The sequence below is a fragment of the Pleurodeles waltl genome, chromosome 4_2, assembly GCF_031143425.1.
Source record: "Pleurodeles waltl isolate 20211129_DDA chromosome 4_2, aPleWal1.hap1.20221129, whole genome shotgun sequence".
NCBI classification, from domain to species: Eukaryota; Metazoa; Chordata; class Amphibia; order Caudata; family Salamandridae; genus Pleurodeles; species Pleurodeles waltl.
In genome coordinates, this window is record NC_090443.1 from 167,870,417 (window position 1) to 167,886,354 (window position 15,938).

At 43.3% G+C, this 15,938-nt stretch overlaps 1 protein-coding gene across 1 annotated transcript in view; it reads right to left on the reverse strand.

Annotated features, from left to right (window-relative positions):
* TESPA1 (thymocyte expressed, positive selection associated 1) overlaps positions 1–15,938 on the reverse strand; it is a 523,617-nt gene that overhangs the window by 280,697 nt on the left and 226,982 nt on the right. The window contains exon 3 of the mRNA XM_069231034.1: positions 11,118–11,333. Within this exon, the coding sequence (XP_069087135.1) occupies positions 11,118–11,280 (163 nt within the window). The 5' untranslated portion in view covers positions 11,281–11,333. The remainder of the gene's footprint in view (positions 1–11,117; positions 11,334–15,938) is intronic.

The following is a 15,938-nucleotide window of genomic DNA, read 5'->3' on the forward strand; positions in this document are numbered from 1 at the left end:
TTGCCTTACATTAGAATATCGGGATACAATTCCATGAATCGTGCATTTAAAAGATTTGTTGAAAGGCATAAATCTAGCTCCAAATTTGGGCAATCCAGTTATAGTCCTCCAATTTAGCAAGAAAGAATTGAAAAACCAACTAATGACATGGAGGGATAGCGATAGAGATAATAGAGAATGTAGGAAATCAACAGTAGCACTTTATATGATTGAAACTAACGAGGTAATGCCAAATTACTTACTGACAGTTGCAAATACTCAGGATAGATTTTATTTGACTCGAAAGCGCTTTAGAATGTTGCACTATTTAGTAGCTTTCCCAAAGGTGAGGATTTGGAGCAAAAGCCTACCAAAGTGCCCCTGTGTGGGACGATTTGCACAATCTACAATGCACTTTATTATATCTTGTAAATTTTATCATGACATTAGGAAACATTTTTTAAAACCTTTATTTGTTATTAACAAATTATTTTATTGTAGAGAAGCTTTTATTTATTTATGTTAATTGGATACTAATGAGAAATGTGATGCAGTGATATAATTTACCCTATGTGCCATAGAACAAAGAAAAAAGCTGTCGTATTTAGAAAACCTCTGTTATGAGAATGAATAATCGCCCAATTCGTTGTAGCAAAGGTTTTATTCATTTATTTATTAGTAATGTTTTCTTTTTTCTTTGGAAGTATTTTATTGTATACTATTATCATTTTTTAAAGAGATCGTTTATCTTTTATGGAGTAAAATCCGAATAAAGATTGATTTGAATTGAATTGACTGCTTGACGTTTTATTGGCTCGTTCACCAGAGGTCTTTGAACCAGGAACCCCTGTGTGCATCTTCCATAGAGTCTTGTGCCTGAAGTACATAGGACTGTGCCCCTGAATGAGCATGGGAGAAGTGGCAGAACCCAGGAAACGTTCAAATGAAACAACACATCTTGAGCATTGCATCTTCGGCACTTACTAGCACAATACTTCCCCGAAGCAAAGAAGGATATGTGGTGAAGGCGCTCACTAAAAAAAGACTTAAAGGAAGCTTTGGCATCTTTTATAAAAAAGAGTCAGAGGTAACCAATGAGCAGACCTGCAATAAAGTATTTAAGATCAAAAAGATGATTTAGGTTTTAACATTCACAACTTGAGGATTTTGGCATGCTTAGTGAAAGGATTCAGTGCAAAATGAAACACAAAAGGCACTGATGCAAGGCCAGGAACTGGAGAGCCAGTCCCAAAGAGACAAATTCACAAATTTGTGGGCTGGCAGAGGATACAGAGGGCCGAAGCCTAGAAGCTTTCATAAATGGCATGTTCTCCACGCTGTGAGGTGAGAAAGACTTGACACAGTGCGCAGTGTGGGACCAAGAGAGCCAGATCACGATGGCAGAACAAGAGACATTGTAGCCAAGTTCCATTATTTCAGTAAGGAGGTATAGATATTGAGATCTGTGAAATATAAAGGGTATAACTCTTTCCACAACATAGATGCTAGATCTTTCAGGATAGATCAGTGACCACACTGCTGAACAGGAGGTTCTTCAAACCTTTTACTGACAAGCTGTGCAAAGACAGAATTTGTTACAAACGTACTTTTCTTTTGGCATCACCTTTTGTTGAAGTAATAAGTTGGTTCACTCCACTGACTGGAGGAAGGCTGTGGCCTTCTTGAAGGTTGAACTATAGGACACTGCCACTCTTGGAGAGAAGATGGACAGTTCTACCATGCAGCACTTGGCTGGTTGTTTCGGATGTGATCCTTGGCTGAAAACAAGAGCTCATAGAAAAAGAAGAGAAGCGAGAAGGAAACAGCTGCGACTGATGCATGATGGTTATAATCAATTCCTAGGGTTGTTTATGTTGATCTAACTGCCTAATTGCAATAACGTGCACTAACTTGGGGGCTGTTGCATTAACTTAGGAGTTGTTGCGGCTTTACTATAAGCCTTATTCAATTTTAGATTTATGTTTTGGCAGTCCTTTGTTTCTGGCTGCTTTAATCCTTTTCAGTGCTTCGTTGATCCCGCTCCCACTATCGCATTCCATTTACCGATCCCACTGTGAGCAGCATTTTTTGTTTGCAGCATGCTCTAGTGTTATGGAATCACTCTCCTCACTTCCTAGAAATACCATTAATGCTCCAGACAAGCAGCAAACGCACGTAGCGTAGCCCGTCTGCGCCCGTCTGTGTCTGGAGCTGAACCAGCACCAGCCACACTGCAGGTAAGCTATGCCACAATTCCTCCTCCTTATCTTATACTAGGGGTGAGTTTCTTAAACTCCAGACTACCAACTATAATTCTGCCTGTGAGTTGATGTGGGCGGATGAGCAGGATGGATTCGTATGCCCTGCCTGTGGTTTCACCCTTCTCACTTTTGGGAGGTCCAGTTGGTCCCCTTGGGTGATGGTGACACCACCCACTGAAATGCTTTAGATACCATGGCTTCTGCACCCCTCAGCCCTTCTTTTACTGCCTGCCTTATAAACTGTCGATACCTACCCAGGCATGTGCTAGATGTTTTTGACCTACTTGATGAGAACCTTCGGGACCTGATGTTTCTTACTGAAATTTGGCTCAAGGATTGGTCGGCTGCACACAATGCCTTGGCTATACCCCCTGACTTCTCTATTAAACACATTGACCAGTCTCCAGAAAATGAGGATGGGCTGGCAATTATACATCACTCCTCTTACTCTTGCTCCATTTCTACATTTATGAACATCAATAATATTGAAGGGATGACCTTCACTATCATCCTAACCCCCTCTTTTGCCCTATTTGGAGCTCTCATCTATAACCCCCCAACGCTTTGGTTGACTCTTTAAAATTACTTTCCGAAGCTATGGGCGACTGTCTCCTTTGCATGCCAATTTTGTGGTTCTTGGGGACTTTTATTTGCATGTGGATGACTAGAATAAAAGACTAGCGCAGCGATTCCTGAGCTCACTTGAAGGTTTTGATTTAGAATAACTTGCAATGGAGCTCACCCACAAAGCAGGTCACACTCCTGATCTTATTCTTTCTAACCCCCTCTACAGTTAGGGTTGGTTCTGCAATTAACTTAACTTGGTCAGATCATTTTTTTGGTTCCTTTCAGCGTTCCTACCCCTGCTCCTCCTACTTCTTGTAGAGACGCTACAGTTTAGCCCTTTTTAGTGTAGTGGAAATATGGAATTAGACACTACCTGCCTTAATAACTTGCCAGTTGATACACTGGATAATATTTCTCACCAAAAAATCCTCAGGTTTAACAGATCTAAACCGTCTGCACCATGGTTTTCTGAGTCACTTAAGGTGGGATAATCCTGTTGCAAAAGGCTAGAGCAGAGATGGAGGCTGCCTAATGATATAGAGGCTAAAGCAATATATCAGGCAGCACTGAAAAGCTACCACACCACCATACAGAAAGTGCAAAAAACACTCATTGCCTACTCCATTTATGAGTCAGCTGATAACATTGTGAGCTTTGAAAAATAGTTAATTCCTTCCTCTCATCCACCACCAAATAAAAAGATCCCTTCCCTTCGGCGGAGCTATGTCAAGAGCTGTCCAAGTTCGTCTTCAAGAAAATCCAGAACATCTACAAGCAATTCACTAGGCAGGTCCCTCCATGGTTTGGGGATTCGTTCTTACTCAACCTGGCCTTATTCTCACAGTGTTTGACCTGATTTCCCTGAAAGAATTAACCGCTGAACATGCACTATGCAAATATAGCACCCCTCTGGATCCCTGCTCCCCCCCTGTGATTTTGAACCACGCCACTGATGTGGTCAACCCCGTCCTTAATAAATTCATGAATACTTCTCTTGAATCAGTAGTGGTTCCTAAAAATTGGAGACAAGCGTAATCGCTTCATCTATTCAAAAAGCTGTCTGCCTACCCAAAAGTCTTAAGCAACTTCAGGTCGATTTCTCCTCTCCCCATAATTGTTAAAATTTTGGAGAAAAGGGTCAACAGGCATTTATCTCACTTTCTCGAGTCTAACCTCCTTCTGCAAGACTCACAATCGGGTTTTTGTGTGGATTATAGTACTGAATCTGACCTACTCAATGTTTAAGAAATTATAAAGGAAAATCTTGACTGAAGCATGCCAGTTATGGTCATGCTTTTGCATTGGTCCTCGGTGTTCGAAGCTGTTTCCCATGCTATCTTGTTAGACAGACTTGTGAAAATTTAAATTATAGACCAGGCTTTGTCCTGAATCCATTATTTCTTAAAAGAGTGCTCTCAAGCAGTCTTTCTGCCTTCTTTCACCTCATCATCTAAGTCTCTAGAGTGTGGAGTGCCCCAGGGCTCGGCATTCAGCTCCACCCTTTTCAATATCTACCTGAAGCTTCTTGCTTAACTTGCTGAGTCCTGGGGGATGCGGTTGGTCTCCTACATGGATGACACCCAGCTCCTCCTGGCTTTTTATGAAAATGCACCAGCAACCTTGAGCTCCTTCAAGGCCTTTTCAGGAATGGATGAATGGAAGTTGTCTGAAATGTAATTCTGGTAATACTGAGATTCTCTTTTTTAGCACCAGGTCCTTTCCTGACACTAACATTTGGTGGCCATGGGAATTATGGGGACCTCCCTCCCCGGCTCCGGTTGAAATTAACCATGGGATAAAACTTGATTCCAATCTCACTTGTGAGCCTCAAATTAATTCTTTACCCTGCACTTGCTTTACCACCTTCATGGTTCTCCAGAGGATGCTCTACCTGATTCCGGAGGATTGTCAGAAAACAATTGCCCATGCCTTTGTTATATCCAGAATGGACTACGCCAATAGCCTGTATTTATGCCTGCCTGCTTCTCTAATTCAATGGCTCCAAACTATCCAAAACTCCACTGTAAGCCTTATCCTGAAGACTCCCCACCATGCGCCAGTTTCTCTTCTCCTCTGGCATCTTCATTGGCTCCCTGTATTTAAGAGTATTCATTTTGAGGTTGTCTCCTTTGCCTATAGAGCCTTTACTCATAAAGGTCCTCTTTACCTCAGGACAAGACTGAAGCTCTATTCTCAAACCAGATCCTTACGATCTAATAATCTGAAACTGCCCCAAGTCCCTCTCATTTACAGAGCTAAAAGTGATGGTAGTCCTTTAACACACATGGCTACCAAACTATGGAATGCACTGCCACTTAGTCTGTAGTGCAGCCCTTCTGAATCCTGCGTCAGACAGGGTCTCAAGACCCTGCTTTTTGACTCCTGCCTAGTAGGCTAATTGGTTCTGACCCTTTCCAGGCTTTCCTTTTCCCCTGAGCTTACCGCTAGCACAAAAACACCTCTTCTGAGGCAGCTGCGCACTCTAGAAATGCCTTGAATTGAATTGAATTAGTCTTAAGGCAATTTTTTTCCTTTTTGTCGAAATAAGGCCCGGTGCTTTTGGGATCTTCCTACAATATAATGTGAGATTGACTGGCAACAATGCTACTTCAACTACCTTATCTGATTGTTAGACATGAGGTGGTGGGAAAGAGTCTACCTCCATTTTCCATTGTTTGCAAGCACTCTCTCAAATATCTATGGGAGCGGAACCCGGCTTAGAGTCTATAACGGTCTGAATTATGTGGAGTTTTTCCCCAGTTTACTCCTTGGGTCTGGGATTGAAATTATTGTTCATGTTATGCTCATTTTCGAATATTATTTGTTTACTGTGCTGCAGGGTGTGATGCGATTCAGTGGCACTGGGAACAATTGTTGGTGCATGAACTAATGGCCTTGCATCAACTGATTGATTGAGGGGGGCAAGGAGAGGACCTTTGCTTTGTTTGGAGACACCACATGCATATGTTTGTAGAGTAACCATATGGTTATTATTTAATACCTCAGTGTAGGGGGAAACATGCACGAGTGAAAATGACTTTTGGAGACATTTGCTGGAAACACACACAGGATGTTATTTGTCACCAAGATGCTCACTTAACTAGAAATGATAAATTTGAAATTGGAGGCTAAAAATTAATCCTCAGATTGATTCGTGGGAGCAGTGCAGGTGCATCAAACAGAAGATAGTATGGACGATGTGTGGCTTCAATTGAATTAAAAAAACCTTCTACCTTCCAATTGAAATTATTTTTTTCAATTTTTTTATTTACACTTACAAATGAAATAAAATGTTACCATTTGTGTGCATGTTTGATGAATGCTTGTTTTTGTATTTTTTGTGTATTGTTTTAAGTTTCAAATCATCGAAAATGTTTGAGCTGGGGACTCCAGCTTCCAGTAATGACTGAGTGGGGTTCCCCAGATTCCAATAATGATTCTGTGGGGGTCCCCATTTTCCAGTAATGATAAAGTAGGGGTTGTGAGAAAGTAGCCTCGTTCTAGCATGGTTACCCTCATTGTTGGCCTGTTTGTCAGTGTGTTTTGACTCTGTCACTGGGATCTTGCTAGTCAGGACCCCAGTGCTTATGGTTTGTGGCCTGCTTGTCAGTATGTTTCACTGGTTTAGCGAGCATGCTTTACTGCGTCACTCGGATCCTGCTAACCAGGACCCCAGTGCTTATGCTCTCTCTGGTTCCAAAGTTGTCCTTACATACTGGTAACCCAGTATTTCACTCCAAATTGGCATATTGGACCCTCCTTATAAGTCCCTATTATATGGTACCTATGTACTCAGGGCATTGGGGTTCCAGGTGATCCCTATGAACTGCAGCATTTCTTTTGTCACACTTAAGGAGCCCATGCAAAGGCTTCTACAGGACTGCCATTATAGCATGTGTGAAATACTGCATGCACTTTTTCACAGCCATTTTCACTGCACCAGGTCACTTATGAGTCACAATTATGTCAGACCATCGGACCCTGAAGGCTGGATGCAAAGTACCTGTGTGTGAGGGCACCCCCGCACTAGCAGAGGTGCCCCCACATCATCCAGACCAATGTTCCTGGACTTCGTGAGTGCGGGGACACCATTTTAAGTGTGCATTGGACATAGGTCAATACCTATGTCCAGTTTCACAATGGTAACTCTGAATATGGCCATGTAAGATGTCTCACAACTGGGAATTGTACCCCATACTGATTCCAGTATTAGTTGCACAATCCCATGCACTCTGGGGCTCCACAGTGGACCCCCAGTACTGCCATACCAGCCTTCTGAGGCTTTCCAGGCAGCCCCAGCTGCTGCAACCTCACAGACAGACTTCTGCCCTCCTGAGACTTGAGCAGCTCAATCCCAGGAAGGTAGGACAAAGCATTTCCTGTGGGAGAGGACGGAGTTACACCTAGTCCCTTTGGAAATAGGTGTTACAGGCATGGGAGGGTATCCTCACCGAGCCTCTTGAAATGCTTTGAAGGGCACAGATGGTGCCCTCCTTGCATAATCCAGTCTACACCGGTTCAGGGATGCCCAGTCCCTGCTCTGGTGCAAAACTGGACAAAGGAAAGGGAAGTGACCACTCCCCTGTCCATCACCACCCCAGGGGTGGTGCCCAGAGCTCCTCCGGAGTGTCCCTGTGTTTCGCCATCTTGGATTATATGGTTGTGGGGCACTCTGGGAGCATCTGAGTGGCCAGTGCCAGCAGGTGATGTCAGAGACCCCTCCTGATAGGTGCCTACCTGGTTAAGTGACAAATCCCCCTCTCAGGGCTATTTAGGGGCTCTCCTCTGGGTGTTTCTTCAGATTCAAATTACAATACTCCAGCAGGAATCCTCTGCATCCTTTACTTCATCTTCTACCGACGGATCAACCGCCGACTGCTCCAGGAACTCTACAAAACTGCAACAAAGAAGCTAAGACGACTTCTGCAACATTGTATCTTTGCTCCTGCCAGCACCTGCAACAGTTTCTAGGTCATCCATCCTCCGAGGACTGCCTGTCTTCAGCCTGCAGCAGAAATACTGAAGGAATCTCCTGTGGAGTGACAGAGTCACTTCCCTGCTTTAGCAGACACCTCTCTGCAGTGACGACCGGTGGCTTGGGTCCCCGCTTCAGACGACAGGCGTGGATCCAGCAACACAGGTGGTGGACTAAAGTGACTCCGGCAGTCCCAACATCCAACTGTCCAACTTTTGTGGAGGTAAGGGCTCGCCTTCCCGCACAAGACAGTACTCCCATGCATCACGTGTCTTGCAGTTGCCAGGACTTGTGTGCAACCTTCCAAGAAGTTCTTCATGCACAGCACAGCTTAGGCCCCAGGACTCCATCTTGCAATGCACAGCTTCCTCAGTGGTTCTCCGGTGGCGTGGGAATCCTTTGTTTCGTGCTGTATGGGCCTCTATTTGCACCTTCTTTGTCCCCGTGCTGTGGGACTCCCATGTGTGCTGCCTGGTCTTCTGAGGGCTCTCCGAGTTGCTCAGAGCCCCCTCTGTTTCCCCCTCCTGGGTAGAGACCACCAGTTACCGCCTGGTCCCGGGCAATGCCATTTTCGGCTAACCACGAGCTTTGCGTGTGCCAAGGCTTGTTGGTGGAACCCAGCAATGCAAACCAGACTGCATTCATCCATCCGACGTGGGACATCTTCTGCACCAACCAAGAACCTGCATCTGTCTTCTTTGATGCAATACTGACCTTGTCTTCTCACTGGTGGTTCTTCTTTTGTACCTTTGTCTGGGTTAGCAGGGGCTCCTGTTCTCCTTGGACTCTTCCGTGCTTCATGGAGTTGGTCCCCTGCTTCCACAGGTCTTCAGGTCCAGAAATCCATTGCTGGTGTCTTGCAGCCTCTTCTGGTTCTTGCATTATCTTCTATCACGACTTCTAGTGTGTTTTAGGAAACTTGCTGGGTTTTACTCCTGCTTTCCTGGGCTCTGGGGTGTTTTCTTGCACTCCCAGGTCCCCTCCTCACACTACACTTGCCTAGGTGGGAAACCCACTTTCGCATTCCACTTTTTTAGTGTATGGTTTGTATTCCTCCTAGACATATTGCAACCTATTGTGATTTTCATTATTTGCACTGTTTTCCTACTGTGTGCTTCCCTGGTTTTGGTTACTAGTGTATATATTGTGTAATTTACTTACCTCCTAAGGGAGTATAGTCTCCAAAGTATTTTTGGCATTGTGTTACTAAAGTAAAGTACCTTTATTTTTGTAACACTGAGTATTGTATTTCATGTGTGTGAGTACTGTGTGACTACAGTGTTATTGCAAGAGCTTTGCATCTCTCCTGGTTCAGCCTTGGCTGCTCTAGCTACAGCTGCCTCTAGGCAGCCTGGCTTCTAGACACTGACTACATTTCACTAATCAGGGATAAATGGGCCTGGTATAAGGTGTAACTACCTTTGATGCCCACTACAAACCAGGCCAGCCTCCTACAGGGGTCCACAAAAGTTTGGGAACCACTGGTTTACTCAATTAGATGGATAACTAGATATTCAGCACATTTGTGCATTTTGTTCTCTGACAGTGCATTCATTATTTGATTAGACATGTATAGCAGTATATTTACTGGAATGCTTGAGTTAAATATAAGAATGTAGTAAAAATATGTGCCTATTCTGAACTGAAGACATTTTTGCAAGTTACTTGTATAATGCTGCTTAACATATATTTTGTGACCAATTTCAAACTGCATTTTTTTATTTTTCTATTCAATATTTCTATAACCACAAAAAGGCACAAAACGAAGGATTGAAATAATTGTGGTTCATGTTATGCTCAGCCTCAAATAGTACTTGTTTACTGTGCTGCAGGGTGCGATGGGCTTCAGTGACGCGTATTATAAGGAATACAGTACTTCACATTTTAAGGTACAAAGATCTTGCAAGTCTCCTTGAAGATCCACAACATTACACACAAAGTCGTCCTTTGGCCCTGTTCTTCTGTAGGTCTCTAAACTCCTATTTTACTTGTAATATCCATAACATTTATGAGGGAGGTTACGTTTTGCCTTATATGTTGATGATTTGTTGCTGCTTACCACCTATATTTGACTCACTCAAAAGTAGTTTTACACTCTACAGAATTAAATAAGTATCTTCTTGCTAATCAATAGATATCATTAAAAGATGGTTCCATGGTACTCAGACCCAACATAATATCAACATGTTCCTAAAACAGGTTTCTACCTAAGTGAACATGACAATCATAGGTTTGTAACTCCTAATAGTCCAATCCTGAAAGTGAGCCAGTAAATTATTTGGCAAATAACTTTAAATATGAACCGATAATAGATATGGGAAAGCAGAACTTCAGCTTAGGCTTATGAGCCTTATTGAAAACAGACACTCTTGTTACAATTTGATATGTATTTGAATGAATCCTTTACTAAGGTTTGCTTAGTACACAAGTTACAGAAAAGGCAAGCCCATTATGATACAAACCCCACTTTACTTTGCCTATTACCAAATCATCTGGAAAATAGCAAAGACTACCAGCACGGACATATTTCCTCTGCAGAGTTGGTCACAATCTTCCAGTGAAATATTGCAATGAAGGTTTGAACTTTCCCCGCCAAGACCCAGATTGGTTTTGATGTCTCCAAATATCAGCATGATTTGAACAATTCAGTTTATCATTTGTCTGTGCAAAGTCTCAATACTGGATGTGAATTAATGACTAGTTTTTCAACTAACAATGTTTTAAAAGATACATTTGCTCAGTGATTGCAGTAATAACTACACATGCTGTCCCACGTTGCTTTAACGTTATATAACAAACAGGTGGAGGCGCAAAATACTGAACAGGGGAAATAGAATTACCATAATATTGTTGCCAAAAATATAGAAGACCAAAGCGTTTACAGGTAAGTATATATATATATATATATATATATATATATATATATATATATATACATTTATGCAAAATGAATTTTCTTATCCTTAACTCTACATGTACGTACCATGACCATCTATATACAAAGATGATGATAGAATACACTAAATATCCTCCAGTCGTTCTCCCTACTCTGTTTAACCGCCTGTGTACTCTGTTCACAACACATTTCTTGTGATGCTCCGTCTTATTGCAAAGCAGACAGGGCAGCACTCTTCATTAATGTTCTTATGTTTAGAGATTACTTAGGAAATGGAAAATCAGTTTATGTCCCTCACCTTGTGTTTAGTCAACGTCTGCAACAAGGCTAACTTTTAATTTGCTGATATTAAAACATATTGATCAGTGAAAGCGCTGTTGCCACTTTTGCATGCACAGAGTACTAAGACGAGGTCAGCAGAGCGCGGGTCTCCTCTCACCGTCCAGGAAGACGTCATCCAGCTGCCGCTGTGGCAGTTCTGGCACATCCTGCATGGCTGCATCTGCATCCGTCTCATCCACTGTAGTGTGCCAGTGTCGGGTTCGCCGTGCCCAGGCTCTTCTTTTATCCGCGGAGCGGCTGGAGGAGGATGGGTCTTCCATGGTGCCAGGCGGTTACTGTATATAGCAGAACTCGCTCAGGGCTGCATTAAGGCCTAGAAAGGAAGGAAGATGAACAAACAGATCTGTTGAAGGATTTACGAGACACCACCTGTTACTACAGCACAGTGGGATGTGATGGAGCAATATGAACACCAGCAGTGAGGCAGTCTGAAGCCAGATAGGTGCCAGGCCCAAACCAGCAGATAACCAGCCCTAAAGTCGTCATTCTGGCATTAGCTAGATTGAGTGAATGGCCAGCCAGTGTACTGAGGTGCAACTGTGCCCTCGCAGGCAGGACCAGAAGTGGGGGAGGTGAAGTTTTCAATGAATTCTAGATTGGGAATTGGATGTAGTATGAAGTGTGTCTGAAACACATCCCATGCCCCTATGCTAGAGCTAATTTGTCACAGAGGATTGTGCTGGGTTGACAGGAGTCAAAAATAGCATCTCCCTGATTTATAAGTCCAGCGTTCCCCATTGGTTATGGAAGAGTGCACAGTACAGAGTTAAACTGCGACCCCTACTCTAACAGAAGAAACGTAATTGAACAAATCGAGTTTACAAGCGTCTAACTTTCAGTGGGTAACATGGTCAAAGAGGCAGCAGAATGATAACATCAATAGGCGTCCATCACCCTACCCACTTGACTATGAGAGTTAATGTATATCTGAGCTGGGAGGCACCTTCCCGGTACTCTCACATGCATAACGACCAAAGTAGTAACTGGGACTTATTTTTCATCATCATGCTTTGACCCGGAGGAATAGACAGTGGGTCAGTGAGGAGCAGCTTCATGGGTCACCACAGCAGTCAGGGGTTACTAAGCTTCAGTTGCATCACCTAGAGTTGTTCACCACTGGTGTCCCGTGGCCACATTACTACTGGCCCCCAAGCTGGCAAACCAAGCACTTCTATACAGCACTTGACTCTGTCAGGGTAGTGAGAGCAATGCAAGGCGTATTCAAGGAAGCGGTGTGTGTTGGATATGCAGAATACAATTTGCACTGTAATATCAGCTATTAAGCTCAATGTTCAGTCAGGGCTTTACTTTATGAAAGAAAAGTACTTTAATGCACACAAGAAAAGGAAAATCATACTTCACATACAACTAAAATACACAGAGAAAACCTGAAGATTCTATTATCCTCTGTGCCAGATTTCTGACCTCAAGCAGTATTGTAGCACCTACATCCTAAGCATTATAAAGAACACAGTTAACATCGCAATATACAGACAACGTTGCACTGGGTTACTTTCCAAAACTAGAGCAGTGTTACCATGTATTGCAGTAATGTGGTTTCAGGAGCTGAGAATAAGTCAAATATTCCTGGTTCACCCAGTGTTCCACTACCCAAACCGACCCAAGGGTCCAACCTTCCTTGGTCAGGACACTACTCTGGTGGTGTCAGGGGCCTGGGTACGGATGCCTTGTGTCATGCCACAGTTACTGGAGTCCCGCTAGTCTAGTTGTCAGAGGGCCGTAGGAGGGATGTCACTGCCAGGATGCCAGTCCACTCTGATACCCTCTGATGACAAAAAGGGGGTGGGGCCCTGCACCATAGAGCCCACTGGCCACAGTCTCGATTTCCTAATAGCAGGGCACCCACAGGGATGGATCTACTGCTATTAGCGCAGGACAAGCACAGTGTGGTGCTGCGCCAAAAATAGCAGTGCCGCGCTGCCCCACTTAAGAAACTCAGAAGTGCACCGTATTTAGAGGAATACATTGCGCCCCTGCTTTTCCCCCTGTGCTGGTGCTGTATTAAGCTGCCTAGCACCAACACAGGCATCCTTGCACCATAGAGCAAGGGTGTCTGCATTGAGGGGATAGATTTTTTATGTGCTGGAAGATGTCCCTTTCTGCACATAACCAATCCATAATGGTGATTTGGCACGTCTATGTGAGCTGCAAAATGCAGCACACATAGAAGTACCAAACCATCATTTTGAATGATTGTTTATGTGCAGGAAGGTGTCCCACCCTTCACGTAAACAATTGTCCATGGCATTTCACTTCTTCTATGTGTGCTGCAGAATGCAGCACACATGGAAAAAGCAAAAAACGAGGAGGAATAAAAGCATTTCTCCTCGTTTTGCCATGCTAACGCCATGGCAAAATGAGCCACGGTGTTAGTTTTTGGCGTGGCCTCATGGTTTATGACAACTCATAAATCTGAGGTAGTATCAAAAGCAATGAGTGCTGCAGTGGAACGTGCACCACAACACCCGTTGCACACTCCTCTAATGCAGAAAATTTACAAGGAGGCATAACACCACAAAAAGTGGTGCCACTCCTCCTTGTAAATATTGAGCAGTGCAAAAAAAGTGGCACTAGGGGCTCTTAAATATGCCCCTAAGGGTTCAAGTGATAGGTTTTTTTTAACCGTGCTCTCTTCTCCTAGTTACAGATGATACCTAGAAACAACCATAGGCTCCCACAGCAGAGGACAGTGGTCCGAAGTGAAGCATTTTTACCTTTCATGACAGTATAATGCTTCCAAAGTCTCCCTCAATGTTAATGTGCAGCTTGTTTCCTTATCTTGAGCAGCTGTCTGTAGACTCCTTGTGTTTCAAAGTACCATTCGCCTCCACAAGTATCACAGATATCTAGTTCTCAGCTGCAATGCCTCATGGTGACCTGAAAGCCAGCACCTACTGTCAGACTGGCAAATTCCTTTCACGGAAGATGTGTCACAGAAACACCTTTCAAGTCCAAACCCTGTTCCCAGTACTGCAAAGGAAAACTGCACTCCAACTCCTCTTGATTCTACTCAAGTATTTCAGCTTCCTCAACAACCCTGGTAAGTTGCCCGGCCAGAATAAATAGAAGAGTCTTGAACAAACAACAGGCCATGGAGGGCAGGCTTTTATCATTCCCTGACAGATAATACATTCCAATCCTGGGGCATAATTCCTGTGTATTCACTGCATGATCAGTGAGGGAAGAGGACCTGTTGTGCTTCTTCCCAGTCTTTTGGTACTTGTCTGCCCTATCCCTCAGAGAGGAAATGTAATTACCGGCAGACCAGAAGCCCTGACCATCAGATTGAGATTGGATAGTCCAAGCAAAACAAGTCTGAGCCAAATACAGTTAAGAGCTAGTGCCTTCCTAATCCACTGCATTCCTGCAAGGAGTAGGGGGGAACTGGAATGTCCAGAAAAACAGATGCCAGCTTGACTCATATTAAAAGAAATTATTGTTCGCCATCTTCAACCAGTTAATGCATCGGCTCCCAAAGCACACATCCCAGGTAAGACCGAGACAAAAAGAACCGGGTAAGTGAGGGTGCACAGTCTTTACCAAGAGGAAGCCGGTAGGCAGCCCTCTTTAAGGGTATAGGGGTACAGGTAATCCTGAGCACAAATTAATGCTGCCACCATTATCAGTCTATCACAGTCTGGGTAAAGAGTAGTTACTCTCTTTAAAAGAGGGGTGCACTATGCATGCTCCCTCGTCCTCAGAGACAAGCTCTAGGATCTCAAACCATGTAAACATGGAAGCTCTCAGTGGACACGCGTGATTGTCATGTTCACTTAGGCAGAGACCACAAAACAACCCTACGTCAACTTTCCAGTGACTTGCCAGGAGACCAAGCCAGAGGAGGGAAGCACTCTCGAAAGAGCAACGTAGAAGACACCCCATCCCTACATAGTCTAACAAGGGAGAAGGAATGAGGAAGTGAAAGGCAGAAAAGCAGTGACAGTTGGAGAATGAATGGATGAAGGAGACCAGCAAGAGTGAGACGAGGAAGCAGATAAAGTGTAAAGGTGGTGGAACAAAGATACATGAGGCAGAATAAGGACTATGCAACTTTGACATTCAACAATGCTGTGTTCCTAACAAAATCTTTCTACTCCCTCAACTTAAAAAAAAAAAAATATTAACAAATTAAGTATAGTCTGTGCTGGCATGACCAAGCTGTGAATATGCACACATACAATTGCAAACAAATTAAAGTGCTGAGCATTTTTCCTGACCCATAAATGAGTTGCCACGATTTGTGAACAGAAATCCCTGTACATAACTCTGTCCCATGGGAGATTTATAAAATCTTTCACGTGACCAGCGTATGTTTACCAGCTTTGAATATCCCATTAAATGACTACTGAAAACTTACAAGAATGTATCTTCTGTTTAGTAAGCCTTAATTGGTAGTGCTGCTATATAAATAATGTACAGTTTTATTAACTGGCGTAGGAACAGTAAAACTATTATGATGTTTTGAAGGATATACTTCACTGGGACACCTGAGATTTGGGTTTAAAAATGCAGTGTTCTTTGAAAGAGACTTCGGATGTTTTGGAGGTGAATATTTGAACTTTACAAATGTCAACAGATGAATACAACTGGAGTTTTCTTAGAAGCTGTAAATGAGGATCCCTATCGTACTTTAAACATCAGCTAATGCAAGATGTGCTTTGTTTAAATGAAGAGCGGAGCATTCCACTGCTCTTCAAAAAAAAATCAGATTTCAAACCGCTGCATGCAAGTCTGGCGCCAAAGGGCTTGCGGTACATGCAGATAGAAGAAAATATGTTTTGCTCTTGAGTGAGGTCCAAAAAAAAGATATTAACGGTAATATAGTTTAGACTCTTTTTACGCCATTTTTGCATGCTTGTTTTATTTCATACGGGGACAGCAGAAGATGTGCATCACG